At 41.8% G+C, this 19,059-nt stretch overlaps 1 protein-coding gene across 1 annotated transcript in view; it reads right to left on the bottom strand.

The window, feature by feature from the left end:
- HHAT (hedgehog acyltransferase) overlaps window positions 1–19,059 on the bottom strand; it is a gene marked incomplete at both ends in the record, with an annotated part of 141,422 nt that overhangs the window by 52,034 nt on the left and 70,329 nt on the right. Inside the window, one exon of the mRNA XM_080614991.1 lies at window positions 8,911–9,055. Within this exon, the coding sequence (XP_080471117.1) occupies window positions 8,911–9,055 (145 nt within the window). The remainder of the gene's footprint in view (window positions 1–8,910; window positions 9,056–19,059) is intronic.

Below are 19,059 nucleotides of genomic sequence, written 5' to 3'. Positions count from 1 at the left end.
CAAGGTCACCACTAACCCATGGCACTGAGGGTCCAAAAAGGAGGTTTATATAACGTACCTTGGAAACAGCCTGCTTCTGTTTTAGTCTGCTTTTGAAGTTTGTTTCACAGCTGGACACCCCGACTGAATACTCTGCTTCTGTTACTGCCATTGACTTTATCTGCACTGTGTCAGAAGCTCATGCTGGTCCAAGGGAGTCAAGACTGGTCAATATTTGCTGCAGTCTCATGTCCTGCTACACCTCACTTGGTTTAAAGGCATGGCATTGGAGGCAGAAAGGACCCAGAGGCAAATTCACATTCAGTTGCACATATCCCACACACACCTACACGTGGTGACCTAAGTACCAGCATCACTGAATCCTTCCTCAGGAAGGATCACAGAATCAACAGGGCTGGCAAAGCCCTTTAAGCTCATCCAGTCCAACCGTTCCCCAGCACTGCCAAGGCCACCACTGACCCATGGCACTGAGGCCTCGTCTCCACGGTGTGTGAACACTTGCAGGGACGGTGACTGCAGCCCTGCCCTGGGCAGCCTGTTCCAATGCCTGAGCACCCTCTGCGGAAGGAATTGTTCCTCAGCTCCATAAAAAAGAGAGATGTGGCATAGCCACAGCCACACTCCCATCTTCCAGGGTTGCTTCTGGAAGCAACAACGCGGCTCCTTCTGGCAGCTCTCAGCCCCAGTCCCTGCAGGTCATCTACAACTCACGGAGGAAAAGAGGAGCACTGTTGCTCTCTTGTTAGCAATTCCCAGAGAACACTTCAAAGAAAACATGGTTCCAACAGTATTCCTCCATGGCCTGTTCGTGTGTCTGTCATTGTACATTACGTGCATAAAGAGCCCAAACAAGAAAGACATTTTAGAGGTGTTACAAGATTAATTCTTTAAGAGTTCTCCTGTGAATTTTAAAACCATTCCCAGCCTCCTACTTCTCTGCTGAGCTCTGCTATAGGAATTACAGCCTGAATTACAACTGATGAGTTGTCAGGAGGTCACAGCAATTTGAAGCTTTTTGAGGAAAAAAAAACCCGTTTTCTTTTTTATGTTCACGCTATGCTTAATACATCAAGACTCCACTGATCCAAACTGCTTCAGGCTCTGGCAGACTGTGCTAACTCAGCACCTTCTTATCTGCTACACTGACAGAACATGTACATTTAGCTGTATCATTCATTCCAGCTGCCACACTACCACCTCGGTACCAGCAAGGTTACAGCTGTAAGATGGACTTGGCCAACCCACTACACCAACTACTCATCATCCTGCACTTTACTGGCATCATTAGAACCCCAGCACCATCAGTGCTGCAAGGGCCCTCTGGAGATCGTCCAGTCCAAACCCTGCCAGGGGAGGGCCACCCAGAGCAGGGCACACAGGAACGTGTCCAGACAGGATCTGAATGTCTCCATGATAAGAAAACCATGAACCTTGCCCAAGTCATTGAAATCTGGGGACATTTTGCCTGTGATCAGCACACTCATTAAGTAGCAAACTTGTCTTTTAGAAAGGATTGCCAAGAAGGCAGCAGGACGTAGGAACAACTCCCCATTTCCTGTGTGCAGCGTAGTTGACTTAGTTCTGCAAGTCGTGTACAATATAATGCACAACAGTGAACGCCGTACACGCAATCACAGCACAGACTCTCCTGCATTTTTGCACCTGCACATGCTATACGTAAAATGAAGTCTTTAACATGGTACATGAGATGTGACTGCAATCATACTGATCCTGGCAGATGTGTCTGCACATGTTCTGGGACTTTCTAGACAGAAGAATCTTTCTGCATTGATATGATGCCAGGACCAGGTCCTAAGACTGTAAGGACAAATAGTAAACTATTGAGATTCAATAGCAACAGCTGCATTTAAACAACAATGCTCCAACAGTTTTCACATGGAATGGAACCTCAAACCAAAGTGATTCAAGAGAAAAAGGCAGAATATGCTTCGTTGTTTTAGCTCTAAAGAAATCCCCTAAACATGTGAACATTTATTTTATATAGCTCTCATCCTTTGGGAGGTGAAAGGGAAAAAAAAGAAATCACTGCCTCCTTATTACTACAGACCAAAATCCATTTCTGTTGGTATTTTGCCAGTTCACTTCTCAATGAACTGCACCCACCAAGCAAGGTCACATAAATGATTGTAAACACAAGTTTCCTTTGTGCACAAAGAGGAATGAATCATGTGGGGGAATGTGACATCTTCAGTACTATTCCTGCCACTCTGCAGTATTTCTCTCAATTATGCAACCCCTCAAGATAGCATTCAGAAATGTAGCATTGGAAAAAAATGACCTTAAGTAAGTTTCTGCATAACAAAAGCAAGTGGAATTTCTCAGTGAGAGGGAAAATCTGGAGGAACAGGGACACTAGAAGACCGCATCCCAGCTACCCTCCAGCAGAAGCTTCCAAACCAAAACAAGGGCCATCTGCAAACACAAACACCAACTCTGCACATTCAGTCACTGAAGTAACCCTCCTCTTTCTTTCAGCTGCAAAGAAATCTGAATAAAGGCTTTGCAAGAGATGCATAGAAAAGACAGAGAAGTATCCCACAGTCACCAGGCCACCTCAGCTGACAGGTCTTGTGGCCTCCTTTGACACCTTTCATTGCATGATTTCATTCCTTCTGCACCTCTAAGCCCTTTCATAGCTAGGAATTTACAGGTATTGCTGCTACCAATTTCAGAAGTTGCTAAAGTGCAACACGGCTCCTAATCAGTGTTCCTGATCCAGTTGAAGATGTCCCTGCTCATTGCAGGGGGCTGGACTAGAGGAGCTTTGAAGGTTCCTTCCAACCCAAACCATTCGATGATTTTAATATCATTGTACACGACCTGGCAACACCAGGTAATTAAAATTCCAATAAACTCTGCTTAATAATAAGTTCTAACTACTTTGCTCCAATTCTTTTTGCTAGCTTCCTTCAGCCGTTAAAATGTGTTAAATCTGTTACCCAAACTAACTAGCAGTATTCAGATAGTTTCTGAAGGGAGATATGCTGTTGTATGAACTGCTGATCCACCTGAAAGCTTTTTTCCTGCTCTTATTGTTGAAGCACACGAGGGATGTGATCAGGAACATATCTAACCACTAATACACAACTGATGTTTCGTAAAGAAAGTACCTAATTTTACTTCTTCAAAAATCAAGGGAAAAACTTGTGAAGATAACAGCAGTCCAGGAGGATGCTTTGAAGGATCCTGATACTCTTTCAATTCTGAATTCATTCACTACTTGGTTTATATAAAATGAAAAAAATAAGAATTCCAAGAATAATCTTCAATACTGTGATATGCTGTAAGTAGCAAACAGCACCATTAAATTAACATGATGCCAAAAGATTTTGTTTGGCTGTCTCTGCCAAAGCAAGCCAAAGATTCCACATTTATGCATGTTACATGAAACCTGTTATACTAAACCCCTTGGTTCACTCAAACCTCTGAATCTTGTATGCCATTATCATGGAAATTCCCACTTGCAAATCAATGTCTAAGATGTCCCATGAAGCACAATCTGAGCTAGGGCTGTACAGCTGGGAAGAAGTCCAAAGGCTTTTCTGCCTCCATAAAGTAGGTCAGGTAAGCTGCCTAGTAGTGATGAGAAAATCTTTTCCCTATAAATTAACCAAACAAAGGAGTTGTGATCAGCATAAAGCCTGATTTTGCTTCAAAGCAACCTGAAAGGGAAAACTGGAGGCAAAATAAAGGCTTTGCCATCCTCAGTGAGTGAGCAAATACTAGACATTGAGAAATAAGCTTTAGTTTTGCATAGTACTATTAGGTTTAAATGCTTCCAGAAATTTCTGTAATGAAATATTCATGTGCAACACTATGCATTTCATCCTAAATGCTAGAAGAGCAAGTATGAAACAGCAAATCATTTCAAACCTGTCTATGACTGTAACTGCTAGCAGTTTAAAACTGCACCTTGACTCCCACTAAGGTGTACCTCAGCCACAGCACTATGGGCTTTCCCCCACAACCAGATCATCAAACTCAGAAAGAAACTGTTATAACATGTTACTGAAACTGCAGGTTTGAACATTCCCATCGCCCTCAACCTGCTGGAGAACTATCAAAATCCAAACAAAAATCCTGCTGTGCTGTGAAGATTTCTCTTGCGTGTAAACAGCTGGATCTGCTGATGAATGCTAGGGAAAACAGGGCTTGGAATGGGTCTGGAGGCCGTTCCAAAGCTCCTCCTACACCCCGAGGAAAGCAGTATTTTCTACATTGCTTGACAGATTTTTGTCTACTTGGAGACTGTTCTCCAGAGATGGCAATCCAACAGCTCACCTAGTGCTTCAATGCTTTCCATGTCTCACAGCTTGGAAGGTTCTCTTACCTCAATTAAAGATTCCTTGTTACATTTTACAGGAGGTTTCTTTTGTCTTCTCTGGCCCTCACTGGACATACAGCTGTTACTTGTTACTATTTTCTTTGTAGAAACTTCTAAGTACCTATTTCCCACTCAACACTTTCCTCTCAGAACAAAACAACACCATTTATGTCAGCGTCATGGCTCCTCCACTTCCCATCACGTTGCGGTATCTCCCTAACTGTCAGATGATTATTATAAATTCTTTTCAATTGCAGTAACAAAACCTGCACAGATTATAACTTTAACCTTCAGATCATCAGTAGAAGAGGTTATTTTATGCACTTCAAAGTGCTGTCAATGCATCTTGGTGTAAGGTTTATTTTTGTCGTTAGTGGAATGATGCTGTTGATGCATCAAGTCTGCAGCGTGGTAGAATAGGCAGTTACCCTTCACTGCAGGATTTCTGTTCATCAGCCATTCTATACTCCCGTGTTGAATCATTTCTAACTGAAGGTGAAATTCACTCTGAGCTGGATAGCTTCTAAAGGACACCTTCCCAAAGGTTGGACATCCAATCCAATCTAAGCTAACCTGTACGAAATGCCCCTGAACTCAGCAAAGAGTGACAATGCATCCCATCCCATGCTAAGATTGATGTATATGGGATGAACTGCCCTCAAGAAAGGCACTCCTCACAATGTAGCAAGGTAACCTGGATAGCTGAAGTACCATTTAGTGTTAAGTTAAATGATGCCTGTCCCATTTTCAGGTAACTATTCAAAGTAAAATACAAGTGACATGTACTGTGTGCTTTCCTTATTGATCTGGGCTCTGCTCCTCACAAACCAGAAAAGAGTAGGAAGCATTTTATACTTTTATCACCCAGTATACTTGAGTGCCCTACCAGCTTGATGCCTTTGGCCATGCTTGCTAAGATAATTCAGTCTCTTAACCAAAAGCAGTGCACAGCACCGGTCCCAGGAGAGTGCCCTTCCAAAGAGAACCCCTCCTCAGGTTAACCCCTAGGGTTTAATTGCTTTCATTCCCATGTCCTCTCCTCCCCATGCTTAAGACAACTGTCCAGATCTTTACTAATACTCAGTCTTTGCAAAAGAACACAGTAGATCCTCTTCAGCATCAAAGAGCAAAACTAAAAGTGCATTTTGTACACCTTCAGCTTCAGTAAAGCTTCCTTAGAAGAGTTAGCCATTTGCACCATTGTCACACACATGCTAATGGGAAGCTGCTCTCCGAGCACTGTTTTCAGGTATTATAAAACAGAACTCAATTTCTGACTATAAAGTGCTATACACTAGGCATTTATGGCTTTAAAATACTAATAATCTGTGATTTACTTACTTGCCAGACTTGGAAAAAGCCATGCACAACACCTAAAGTTATACCTAACCCTGGAGATCTGATTTCTGCTCTGAGGTGCATTTTACTCCTTGAGTTTAGTAGGTATGTTCTTGACTAGTTTTTTTAGTGATCTACACATGCCAATTCTATTTACAAACTGGGTAATGCACACCCATTCTCCCATTTTCTTCCTCCCAGTATACATCCATATCTTTGTAGACATAAATCTGTGGGATTTAACAAAGGAACTGACTAGTCTTTGCACCTGATGTGCAGGTGGACCACTTTGTTTCCTCCGTGTTCTATTCTTTACCTTACAGGGATTTTTATGTCAAACTATTGCTCCAGCGCCCTCTGCTACCTCAGTCCACCCAGCTCAAGTCCTGCTGCCCAGGCTGCTGTGAATGCAGACATGTCCTCCAAATTAAGTATCTACTCTCTAGATTTGAGTTTAGGGTGGTGCAAAACCCTGTTTAGGTTTCCTAAACTAAAATGAATTTCAAACTGATCCAAAAGGTTATAAATACAACAAGAATCACAGAATCATAGAATAGTTAGGGTTGGAAAGGACCTTACGATTATCCAGTTCCAACCCTCCTGCCCTGGGCGGGGACACCTCACACTAAACCATGTCACCCAAGGCTTTGTCCAACCTGGCCTTGAACACTGCCAGGGATGGAGCATTCACAACTTCCCTGGGCAACCCATTCCAGTGCCTCACCACCCTCACAGTAAAGAATTTCTGCCTTAGATCCAATCTAAACTTCCCCTGTTTAAGTTTGATTTTAATATCTTAACCTGAAATTCACCAAGTACTTTCCCTCTTCTCAACCCAAAGCTAACACTTATTGACTCAAAGTAACTAGATAGGTATCTAGCAGATCTTACTAATGCACTGAACATTATAACATTGATGATAGGAGGTCAGCATCTGTTCTAAATCAAAGCTCTTCAACATCATATTGCACAAACAGAAAACCTTCATGCCTGGGGACTTCATATTGCATGCATCACACCAGAAAAGAAGCGCAAAAATAAAACCCCCAAACACCCCGTGCCCCAAAGAGCACTCACTAGCACCACCACCCTTCCTTCTTCAAGGGAAGTCAAACACGTTCCCATTTAATTCTTTATGAGGTTAATGACAAAAATTGAAGACAAGCAGCTAGATCTCATCTGTCCTTGGGCTGACAAAGGAATAACCCAAGAGAGTATACTGTAGTATTTAGTTTGGTCTGAATATACTGAAGAATTGGATTCACCAAAACAGCGCAGACTATGCACAGATTTATTTATCTTTTAGCACTGCACTCAACACATATGTGTAGATTTTTCTTACATCTACAGAGACACAGATAAGGTACATTCACCTTAAACTGAAGACTATAGTTCTGAATAGTCCTTGTATTGTCAGTATTGTCAGTCCCTGTATTGTCTTTGTCTGGCCTTCAGTGCTCAGCACTTGTTCCATAGTAGGAAAACCACAATGGAGCAGGAGTGTTGATGCAATAAAATCTTAGCAGATTTCAGTTTGTATGTATGAGTTGTACGAATCATGCAGTAATAGAATATGCTCACAGTCATCTGTGTGATCTGAGGATACATGCATATAAAGCTTAACACTGAGATTTCTACAGCAGAATATGAGCTGCATTAAGCAAAAGCTTTTATGTTCTAAAAGTAGTAAATTTGATTAACACATCATGGAGATAAAGCTGCAAATTACTAAACTAATTTGCTACTCCTAGCCTAGAGAGGTGGTACCTCATACTGAAGTAGCCACATGTACTTAAGCAATATGCAGAGTAATAGACTAAAGAACTATTAGGAATAAAAAACAATCAGTACTTGATCTAGTTTAATGAAATACTGTTCTGCTTGCTCCAACATTGTCCATCAGATGCAAACCCCAGCATGCTGCCAACTGCTAACCCTTTTGAAGAGGAAGGCATACTTTTTCCATTCATAATACACAAATTGCATGACAAAACTCGAGATCTAAACCTGAAATGGACAGTTTCACTAGCGCTTTTTTTGGTTGTCAATAGAAAGAAGTGATGAACTTATTTTCTCCGCTATTTTGCTTTTTCTACTGAAACTATTTGCCAAGAGTTTCCAATTTAGTTCCAATAATAACAATATAATAATTGTTCCAATAATAATAATATAATTATTAATAATAATATAGCAATACAATAATAATAACAGTAACAATAATAATAATAATAATATAGTAATAGTAAAATAGTTCCAATAATAATAATATAATAATAGTTTCCAATAGTTGCCAATAGTTTCTTCCCAAACATTTTGAGGTTTATGAGCAAAACCCAAACACAAGCATTTCACCCCATCATCCCTGCCCAATACTAACAAAAAGCTTCACTATATTTTATGCTAAAAATGTATATTTCTTAGAGTTGTTTGAAAGTTTTGGGTTTTTTTGCTTGAGTTCAGAAGATAAATTGTTCCTGTTCTGTACATAACTTAAAAAGAGTTCCGCTATTTGAGATGTTACATAGAACCTTGAAACCCCAGAGCTGATCTCTAAACCATTGCAAGCAACAAGAGGAGGAAACGCTGCACGAAGGAGCAATCAACAGTGGTGGTTCTTCCCAGGCACAGAACCCTACAAGAACTTCCCTCAGGAGGAAGAAATATTCCTCTACAAGATGTGTCTTTGACAATGTGGGGCTCTGGCAGCAGTAAGAAAACTGCTTGTGCTTACCCTGAGGTCTGGCTTTATCTCCTGAGTCAGCTCTCATACTGCTGCAAACTGCTCAATCAGCAACACCACAGGCTCACACTGTCACCCAAGGTGCCCTGTCCTCAGGCCTTGTCCTCAATAGTCAGAAGGTCCCTACCCTGACAGACCCACTACAAAAACCACCTTAGTTGCTCAATTATGCTGTGTTATGCAGATCGCATTCACTAACCTTCCACAGAATCTATGGGGTTGGCTTTAGTATGCCTGTTCTTACTGATTTACATAAAATGCAAAGCTGAAAGAAAAAAATCCAATCTGGCTAACTTGTCACACATTTATTATTCAATCTTCAGTGATTTCACTGACAGAGGAGCCTGATAACTCTCTTTATAGGCTTGATGGGAGAAAGACAATGTTCCTTTGTAGTCACACAGCCTGCAGAAGAACCTGGCTCAGCCCACCCAAGGCAATAGTTGCAAAGTTCTGTTATCTAGAAAGCACATAAAAATGAACTTGCCTTCCATAAAGATCCTGTTCCAGTAGATTTTTCCAACATGACTTCCTCCAAGAAATATTAGATTTGATAAAATCAGCATTGAAGTGCTAACAGATGCGAGGACAGCGTGAAGTCGACGGCGAATACTTGGCGAGAAGGAACGCTCCTGAGGGGCAAACAAAAGGTGTGGATGAAGTGAACAGCCCCTGCAGTTTTTCAAGCAATGTTAGAAGACGACAATGTAGTTAATAACAAACAGCTTTTATACCAAAGTTCAAATCCTTATGGATCAGATCCCAAAGCTTTTAATATATCTAGCAGAACTCTCACCAATGCCATGTAGGTTTGGGTGAGACTTCATTCAAGGCCAGGCTGGATGTGGTTCTGGGCAACCTGATCCAGCTGAAGGCTGCAGGGGAGTTAGACTAGATGACCTTCAAGGTCCCTTCCAACCCAAACCAGCCTGTGATTCTATGATTCATAATAAAAACGGGTGTTGAATAAGGTTGGAAGGATGCTTCTAGGAGACTACCTAGAAAGGTCATCAAATCAGGATCAGCTAGAGGTGGGGGCACAGGATTGTGTCTGGTCAGCTTTTGAGTATCTCCAGCGATGGAGACTGCACAACCTCACTGGGCAACCTGTGTTTGATGGCCCTCACAGTAAAAAAAGATTTTCTTACATTTAAATGGAATTTCTCATACTTCAGTTTGTGTTTGTTGCCTTTCATCCTGTCACTAAATACCACTGAGAAGAATCTGGCTTTGTTTTCTTCCCCCCTTCAATTAGGTAGTTACACACACAGACAAGATCCCCCTGAGCCTTCTTTTCTCCAGGCTCAACAGTCTCAGCAGATGCTCCAGTCCCTTCACCACCCTTGCAGTCCTTTGCTGGACTCACTCCAGCCATGTCCATGTGTGTCTTGTAGTAGGGAGCCCAGAAATGGACACAGTTCTATACATTCTTTGTCTTAATTATTTTCTTATTAAACATACTCCTTGATGAGTTTTTGCTGATGGCTGTAGAGAATAATAACGTGCTTCTGGGGAGGATAATACTATACACTAGGTTCCAATAAGGAGTAAAGCACTTCAGTACAAAACAGCATCGAACAACTTGAGAAGTCATTCATGCTTTGGTTGATTTAATAAGACTTCACTGAAAGATTCTAGAGACAGATCAGAACTGGTTATCACAATAAGCCTTAAGAAACAGATGCTTCCACATAGAAAAAAAGATGCAAATACACCCAAAATCCCAATCATAGAATCACAGAATAGTTTGGGTTAGAAAGGACCTTAAGATCATCCAGTTCCAACTCCCCTGCCATGGGCAGGGACACCTCACACTAAATCATGTCAGTCAAAGCTCTGTCCAACCTGGCCTTGAACACCACCAGGGATGGAGCATTCACAACCTCCCTGGGCAACCCATTCCAGTGCCTCACCACCCTCTCAGTAAAGAACTTCCTCCTTATATCAAATCTAAATTTCCCCTGTTTCACTTTTAACCCATCACCCCTTGTCCTGTCACTACAGTCCCTGATGAAGAGTCCCTCCCCAGCATCATTATAGGCCCCCTTCAGACACTGGAAGGCTGCTATGAGGTCTCCACGCAGCCTTCTCTTCTCCAGGCTGAACAGCCACAACCTTCTCAGCCTGTCTCCATACGACATATTCATATTCAATACTTCTTTTCAGTGCAAATATTATTGCTCATGTTGTAAAGTTTGCGTTGCTGCTGTTCTAATGATACAAACAAAGGAGGTCTCTCTCCACCATATACTAGTTTGGTTTTTTTTGTATTTCACATTATCACCCAAGGCGTGAGTACAGCACAGAGACTACAAGAAGATGGTGGAAGAAGGATGAGGAAGTTTTAGCTTCCTCCAATATTCAGTTGTTAGAACAGATTTCCAAGAGCATTATAGCATCTCACAAGGAAATATTGTCTCATTACTGCATGAACTAAAATGCCTTGTTCATCATGGTCCCAGGCTGAAAGCCTCATTACATAGTGCCTGAATCTCCTAAAGACTGAATGCTTTGTGTGAAGCAATGAGCGTTTGGCAAGGAATGGGAACTAAGGAAAATATCAGGAGCTGCTCAGCCTTCATGTCATGAACGGTGATGTTGCAGAGAAGAGTCTTGTGACTGCAGCATCAAAGCAGTAATTAATCTTTAATAGCTGCAGCCAGACTAGAATTCATGCTCAGACACCTGAAACAACAAACATGCTCAAACCAGACCTACAAATACATCCCCAGACAATTAAGTTGCTAGTTTTGTAAGCATCAAAATAAATGTTTCAACTACTAGATCATAAAGTGACAATTCTTCAAATAAATGACAGTTACAAGCATAAAAACACAATTCTAACATATTACTGCAGAGCAAATCTCCGTTAAATTGAATGTTAGCCCCAATCAGAATTACATCTAGTGTATGAGTCAGCACAAAAATGGGGAGATATAAGCTTCAAGGAAAAGTATTCTGTGTCAATCTGTATGAGCAAAGCAGCAACAGTCAATCTTCCAGACAATGCTATGGAAAACACTAAACTATGAAAACAAAGACTGAGATTTCTCTCTGAAAATTCTAGATGAAAACTTGGGCATGACAGGATAAGGGAAAAAATATATATATAGAATCATAGAATCACAGCCTGGTTTGGGTTGGAAAGGACCTTAAAGCTCCTCCAGTTCCAACTTCCTGCAGAAGGCAGGGACACCTTCCACCAGAGCAGGTTGCTCCAAGCCCCTGTGTCCAACCTGGCCTTGAACACTGCCAGGGATGGGGCAGCCACAGCTTCTCTGGGCACCCTGTGCCAGCACCTCAGCATCCTCACAGGGAAGAGCCTCTGCCTTAGATCTAACCTGAACTTGCCCTCTTTCAGTTTGAACCCATCACCCCTTGCCCTATCGCTGCAGTCCCTGATGAAGAGTCCCTCTCCAGCATCCTTGTAGCCCCCTTCAGACACTGGAAGCTGCTCTGAGGTCTCCACGCAGCTTCTCTTCTCCAGGCTGAACAGCCCCAATATTCTGAGCCTGCCTCCATACGGGAGGTGCTCCAGTCCCCTGATCATCCTCGTGGCCTCCTCTGGACTTGCTCCAACAGCTCCATGTCCTTTTTATGTTGAGGACACCAGAACTGCACACGATACTCCAAGTGTACAAATATTCACAGACACCACAAGTTCCTCAGTGACACAAGTTTTCCCCTTTCTAGTCCTCTGCCTCTCCAAAGCTGCCCAAGGGCTTCCAAAACATTCTCCTTAAGTTCACAACAGGTAGAGGATCTCTTCAAGTTTGTTTCCTCCTGGAATTATAAATATGTGGTCCCATATGTGAAAAATACATGCCTTTGAAGAATGTGCAAGCATACGCACACAGAATGTTTGAAATCTTGCTATTAAATCCACGCTATCAACCAAGTTTAAATAAATTAAATAAATTTAATTTAAATAAATTAAATACTAACCTGAACTAAAGAATCACCAAACTTACCCTCTTACACTGCTAATGAGTTGGGCTTGAGCTGCAGCTTATCTACAACGCACAGCCTATTAATGGATGTACTTTTCACTCTCTCTTTGTCTTTCAAACTAATTCACTAACCCTACACAGAAACAGTTTTACTTAAGTAAGAGGAGGGGAAAAATCTTCTGGTAATGCTGCAGAAAGAGGTAGAGCTGGTGCTGGGCTGCATTCTCCACCAAGGCACGGATTAGACCCAGGAAGTTTGTGAGGTCTGCCTGCTTTACAACCCAAACCAGTGTGACTGAACCAACATGAACAGATACAAAAGCTCTGCCATTGAAAAAACCAAATTAATACAGTTACTAAAAAAAAAATAAATGAAACTGTCACATCTAATCCATTACTCTCTACAAAAGCGCTATGTCAAACAAGACAAGTTAACTGCAGCACAGACCACAAAAGCCTTTAGTCATTTATAAAGTCTAAGGGAGTAGACTAAGACAGAAACAGCTTACACAAACACTGGATCCTTTCTGGGCTTTGTGCAGTTAATTTCCATTAACTTTGCTAGGCACTGATCCAAAAAGCAGCACACGTTTTCTTGAGAGTCTCTGATGTCAACGCAGCTTTTACCCAGCTGCGAAGAAGGTAAAAGAAGAAAACATCTCATGTCATCTAGAACAAGCTAACTCTGAAAGTACCTGAGCAGCTATTGTGCTCACATTAATACTCTGAAAGCATTAATTTACTCATGGAACATGAATGAGGCTGCTCTAGATAACCCAGAACAACATTTGTGATTTAAATAGTTCCCCGCATGTGGATTTTTCTGAATATACAGCAAGTTGGCTTCATCAAAGCAGACAAAATTCACCCCCTCCAACTCTTCATTATGCTATTTAATGACTTAACAATGGTTTAACAATGTTCCATTCCAATGGTACAAGCAGTGGCTATGGATTTGTGAGGATTCTCTGGATTTTACTGCTGCCTCTTTCCCTCTCTTCTTTTCCTGTTGGAAACACAGCCAGAAGACAGCATGGCAAAAGAGCCCCTAGTGTTAAAACGATAATGAAGCCATGGCTGCTGGCTGAAGCCCTTATATTTGCATCCTTCCCCCATGATCCATCTTAACTTGTAATCTCTCATCAACTTTTCATCATACTTTACTTTTAGTAACACCCCCACCTCCCCACACACTGAAACAAATGGCCTGTAACATTTAAACTACACAAAAAACATACTGTCAAGATATTCAGTCCAAAGGTATGCAGCATGACATAGGAGATGATTTACACAGGCTGCTCAGGCTACCTTTCCTGGGACTGAATGGAGTTTGGTGTATTATTCCAATCCAATTCCTGCTCTAAACAAAGACATTTTAGTGGGATGTTGGGAAAACCCCCTCTGCACACACTTTGGTCTAGCACAATTGGCTGCCATCAGATCTCTCTCAACTGGGCCTTCTCAGTCATCCTACAAAAATAAATGATACTATCATGTAGTGGAGTACCTTGGAAAGTAAACTTGTGTATGTGGTTGAGAGGGGTGGACGAAAATAGGCTTGAAAGAGATTTGCATGGTCCAAACATACCCATCCCTAAATCCATTTCCAGTGACACATGCACATCACGTTTACCTTCTGAGTGCAAACCAAGCCAGACATAGGAAGCTTGTGTAATAGTTGTTGAATGGCTTATGAAGGACAACATGCACCAGAATAGATCGTTTAGGTTAGAATTAAGAGACAAGCTAAAGGACAGGGTGGAATTTTGAAGTCAGAGAGGATGTGAGAGGGAATACTCATTTCATTTGCTTTGCAAGATCATTAAACCACTATGAGTGTGCAACAAACAAGCATGGTAGGAGAAGGGGCTTCAGACAGCAGGGCATCTCTTAAAAGAGCTTCTTCCTAAGGGGAGTTAGAGCTAATCAACAATATATCCAATTTCCACTGATTTACAGGACAGTCTACAATGACATTACTGAATGCCATGAGAGATGAAGTCAAGCGTCCATTAATGTTTTCCTAAATGCATTTACATTTCCTAGCTAGCCAGCAACAGAGAAAATACTTTGGGAAATAGTGACCTGAGTAAGTCATCCACCCTCCCATGTGGAAGTTCAGGAGATATCCAAGACCAAACTGCACAGTAGTCAAAACCAGGCAGTCCTACAGAACTATATTGCTCAGTGTTTTACCAAGGACCCACTCTTACATCTTCCTACAGTGGCCATTCTTCCAAGTTTTCTATCAACAGCAGTGACACCACGGTGATTTGGCAGAGAATCATAGGATCAACCAGGTGGAAAAGACCTTCAAGATCAACCTGGGACAGGTTAGAGAAAACTTCTATATAAAATCAGTGGCACTCTCAAACTTGCTCATACTAAAAATACTTTATCAAGTCCCATATAAGAGAATTAAATTTGCTGCAATTCAAAAAGCAGCCATCTTCATGGAGTAAAACAGGGACTCAACACATTGAGTTCTTCTTGAACTACACTTTCAGAGATGTGATAATCCAAGCACATGGCAAAATAAGGGTGTATGGTAAAACTGGAGAAGCAGTTGAGTATTTCTTATGGGAATGTATGAACTGTGGAATAAGACTGTCAGATACTATGGCCAGAGTGACATGAAACATGCTTGATACTGCAAACTGCAACACTACAAATCACATTATCCTGAGTTTCATCTGCCTTTGATTTTTAAGGGATCAGAAGAAACTAGTACAGTTTTTAGAAGAGTTGTCTTTCTTTAAATATACTGCCCTACAGATTCCATCCTCTTCCCCCTAAGCTTATCAGCAAACATAGCCACAATAACTTTAAGATACACAAACTGCACTCTTTTTTGCGTTGAAGAAAGCAAGCAAATTAACTACTATGACTATAACCCCTAGTCCTGCATTATCTTTCACTGCCTAGTGTACGAGGGGAGTAAGTGTGCTTCCAACAGTTATTAAAGCTCCATCTTCTCAATTTCCTGCAGGTTTTTACTAGAGCAGCAATGCTTAAAAGCTGATGTAATGTTGACTCACCTTTACGTCACAAAACCTAAATTCAATATTCTTTGCAATGCTCTGTTCTATAGGGTCTGGTGGAGGGGGGACAGTGGGTAAGATTGCTGCAAGTACAGGCACTGTTGGTGCCATTATGCCTACCAGGTAAGTGCTTGGAAAAAAGCTTAAATCCCTTGCTGGTGATGCTTTTCTCAGTGCAATTTATGGATGTGAGCTTTGTTCTTCACCTCCACTGCATCACAACTGAAGAGTACAGCCCGAATTTGTTTACCTCTCCACAGAAGCAATAGAGACCAACCAGTCAATCTTAACGTCTAAGCATTAGAAGTTAAGAAAACACTTCTAAGGGCTTTCTTCTAGAAACTGTTGTTAGATAAATGACAGGCCAACTCTTCAGTGTCTATCCCCAACCCTGGTAATCACCTCATCACACAAGAGTGAACACCTCAAGCATCTCTTGAATGTGGGTCAGCCGCAATGCAGCACAAAGCCAGGAGCACGGGTGAGAAGCTGAAAGCAGGAGCAGATGGGGTGGTGGGAAGGGAAGCAACACATCCTGACTAACAGTTCCCAGCTATTTTCTCTAGCTGCAGTTAGGAGCACTCAAAGTGGAGGGCAGGGTGTGACTGAGCAGCTGGGGGAGCAGATGGGATGGAGGAAAGGCTGGAAATTGTGACAAAGCTCTGCCAAACAGAACGTCAGTGTCTTCAATTTTCAAAGTGAGCAGTAAAAGGAAGATGGGTTGGATCCAAGCAGAGGGGCAACTACCACAAATGTTTGTTAATACACATTGTCAGTGGGTAATAGTGACAAAAGTGCGTTTGGGAGACTGCAGAATCAAAGGGAGGGAGTACATGTGCTCAGTAATGCTGGGGAAGTTGGGCTCAAAAAGCAGCAGGAGCAAGGGGAACGCAGCTGATGAGGGGCTGGCATGACAATATAAAACCTACTCCTGCACTCTAAAGCTGAGGGACAGATGCTGAGTAGGATAAGAGTAGCGACTGTACCACACAACAGAAAAGCAACAAAAATAAAGATTTCTGGTTGAATACACAGACAACACAGCCGTTTATGAGATAATCCAAAAGAAACTGTGGAATCCCCAGAACTATATCAGTAACAAGATAAGGAACAGGCTGCAAGCAGAAAAGTGAACAAGATGTGCTACCAGATCTTATCCCTCAACAACTGCCACACCGAACGGAAGAATAAATATGATTTCCCATCAACATATCCTGTACCCTTCAGTACTCATGGCAATCGTTCCTGTTTGCTCCTTCTTCCTCTAGCTCTAAGCCAGAGCCAGTCCCCTTTGCTTTATTGTTCTGGCATTTTATTTTGCTTGCAGTTTTCCCCTCCCTTCTCTCCAGACTGACCGGAGGTCATCTCCTGTTTCTTTCCAAGGTACAGACTTTCCTTTCCAAAGCAAAGGTAAAAATTAGCTCCTGGAAGGTTTACGCAGGAAGGTGGGAACTGACAACATTTTTCCAAGGGCCAGGATGATGCAAATGACCTGTAATTCCCTACATTGCTCTCATAAAAAGAAGACCATGTATTTAAAATCAAGCAGCTGTCAGTTAAGATCTAGTCTCACAAATAGAACTTGTTTCTGAATTTAGGAATAAATGCTATATATAGTATTTGAGAAGCTACTCATCTTCTGTATTGATGTCTTACTAAACATTCACTCAACAAAATGCTGTCTTGCACTAGCACCAGTTCATTTTTAGATTTTCCAGAAGATCTACACTTATAGCATCTCTCAGCAAAGAGCCAACCCCCCCTTCTGTTTGAAGACAGCCTCCTACCAGCTTGTATGTATGCACTACACTTGGAGATGCATGCATGAAAGTTTGACATACACTGAAGGAAATTTCTGTACTTGCTCCTACACTTCACTCCTCACCCTCAAAGAACTTGCCCAAACATATTTTTGTTTCAAGAAGTGACAGCTTGTGAAAAGTACAAAATGAACAGCATGGAAATGCACCATCCTCCTTTGTGGCTTCTGTTTAAAGCAGGGAATTTAACCAAGCGATGGCAATGTACGTACTCCTATACATGTCTCAGCTCCCACCAAGGAGGACAGGTTGAGAGTGCCACACACTTTCCTCTGTGTTCAGGTCCTCGACATCCTTATTTTTGTTCCCACTCTGGTTCTCTCAATTCCCTCATCCACATTTTAATGGTTTTACCTTTTAAATTGCAACCAAATTGGGAAAGGACCTAACTTCACCAATCATCGGTGCCGCATGGTGATTCTGCCCCCGTGCTCCTCCCACACTGCCACTGGGAAACTGTGAACAAATAAATACTACACAGGAATAAGCCCTATGGAGACTCTCAGCAAACACAGACTTGCTTTCCCTGTGGCAAGGTCCTGTAGCATAAGGCACAGCAGAAAGACAAGAGTGCAACCACTCCTCAGTACTTTTAACTTGTATTTCCATTCAATGCTGACATCTATTGCCTGAGCCAGAATTATTGCTGGCAAAGCTAAAATGAATTTTAGCATCTAGGGGAAAAAACCCTGGATGCATCAGCCAGCCCATATTCACCTTTATGGTCATTCAACAGCTCAGTACAAAATAGCACCTTGATAATTCAGCTTGCTGCTTCCAGGTACCATACACAAAGACAGTTGTCACAAACCTGCTCTGGCTAATGTTCACATCCAGGGAAAGCACTTTCCATTGGTTTTGAGACAGAGGATATCTACTTTGGATAGTAGGGATTTCTGGTTAGAGCAATGATATGGCTGAACTCAAGGTTGGAGTGGGGGACAAACCTCATCCCCTGGTCTGGGTTTGACATTATGGGTGATACTTCTACCTCAAAAGCCAATTCTGCACTAGAAAATGAGTCTGATGAGGAGACTTTGTTCAACCACCTCCCTTTCCATTCTTACAGATTCTCAGAGAGTGAAATGACAAACCCGACAGAAGTCTACAGCAAGCACATAAAATGTTATGAATATCACTGGCAATGCTTGCCACTAAATATTATCACCATGTTGCACTAAAAACATGTATGAATTACATAAAACTATTAGTAAAACAGGCCAGACAGGCTTAACAGAAGTAGACCAGTAATACAAATACTCTTTTTATCAAATGAAGCAAAATAAAGACCAAAGCCTAGTATGTACTGAAGAACAGCTTAGAAGGGTCTGTTGTTATTACAGAGATCTTATTAAAGATCTCTTCTTGCAAGGTGGTCAACAAACATACTTCCCTCGAACAAGTTCCTAATATTTAGCCAGTTCTTGCCTCAGTCAGCTGCAGAAGGAACCTTTACAGTTTAGAGCGAGTTCTACTTGCTAAAAGAAATTCTGTCAGTAAAGGAGATGGTTACACATTCGGTCAATGTGAAATTCAAATAACCTTTATCCTGGCTAGGCTGAATTTGGGCCCCAGCATAGGGCTGAGTAATTACTGAAGCAGAACCCAATTGATTTCTTTGTCCCACTGACTTTAAATATGGAGGCTCAAGCTACTACCCTGTACTGCTTAAGCACGTTAGCAAGGCAGAGGTTACAGGTAGTTGAGCTCCTCTTCTTCCACCTTCTTCCCTCAGCTTTTGTCTCATATATTGTATTGCTTTGGGTGCTGTTCAGATTCCTCTCCGTGAGGCACATCGCCTAGGAATAAAATAACCAGAAGACAT

The sequence above is a fragment of the Psittacula echo genome, assembly GCF_963264785.1.
Source record: "Psittacula echo genome assembly, chromosome: 4".
NCBI lineage: Eukaryota > Metazoa > Chordata > Aves > Psittaciformes > Psittacidae > Psittacula > Psittacula echo.
Note: the sequence above shows the minus strand (reverse complement) of the source record. Positions and strands in the feature narration are given on the sequence as shown.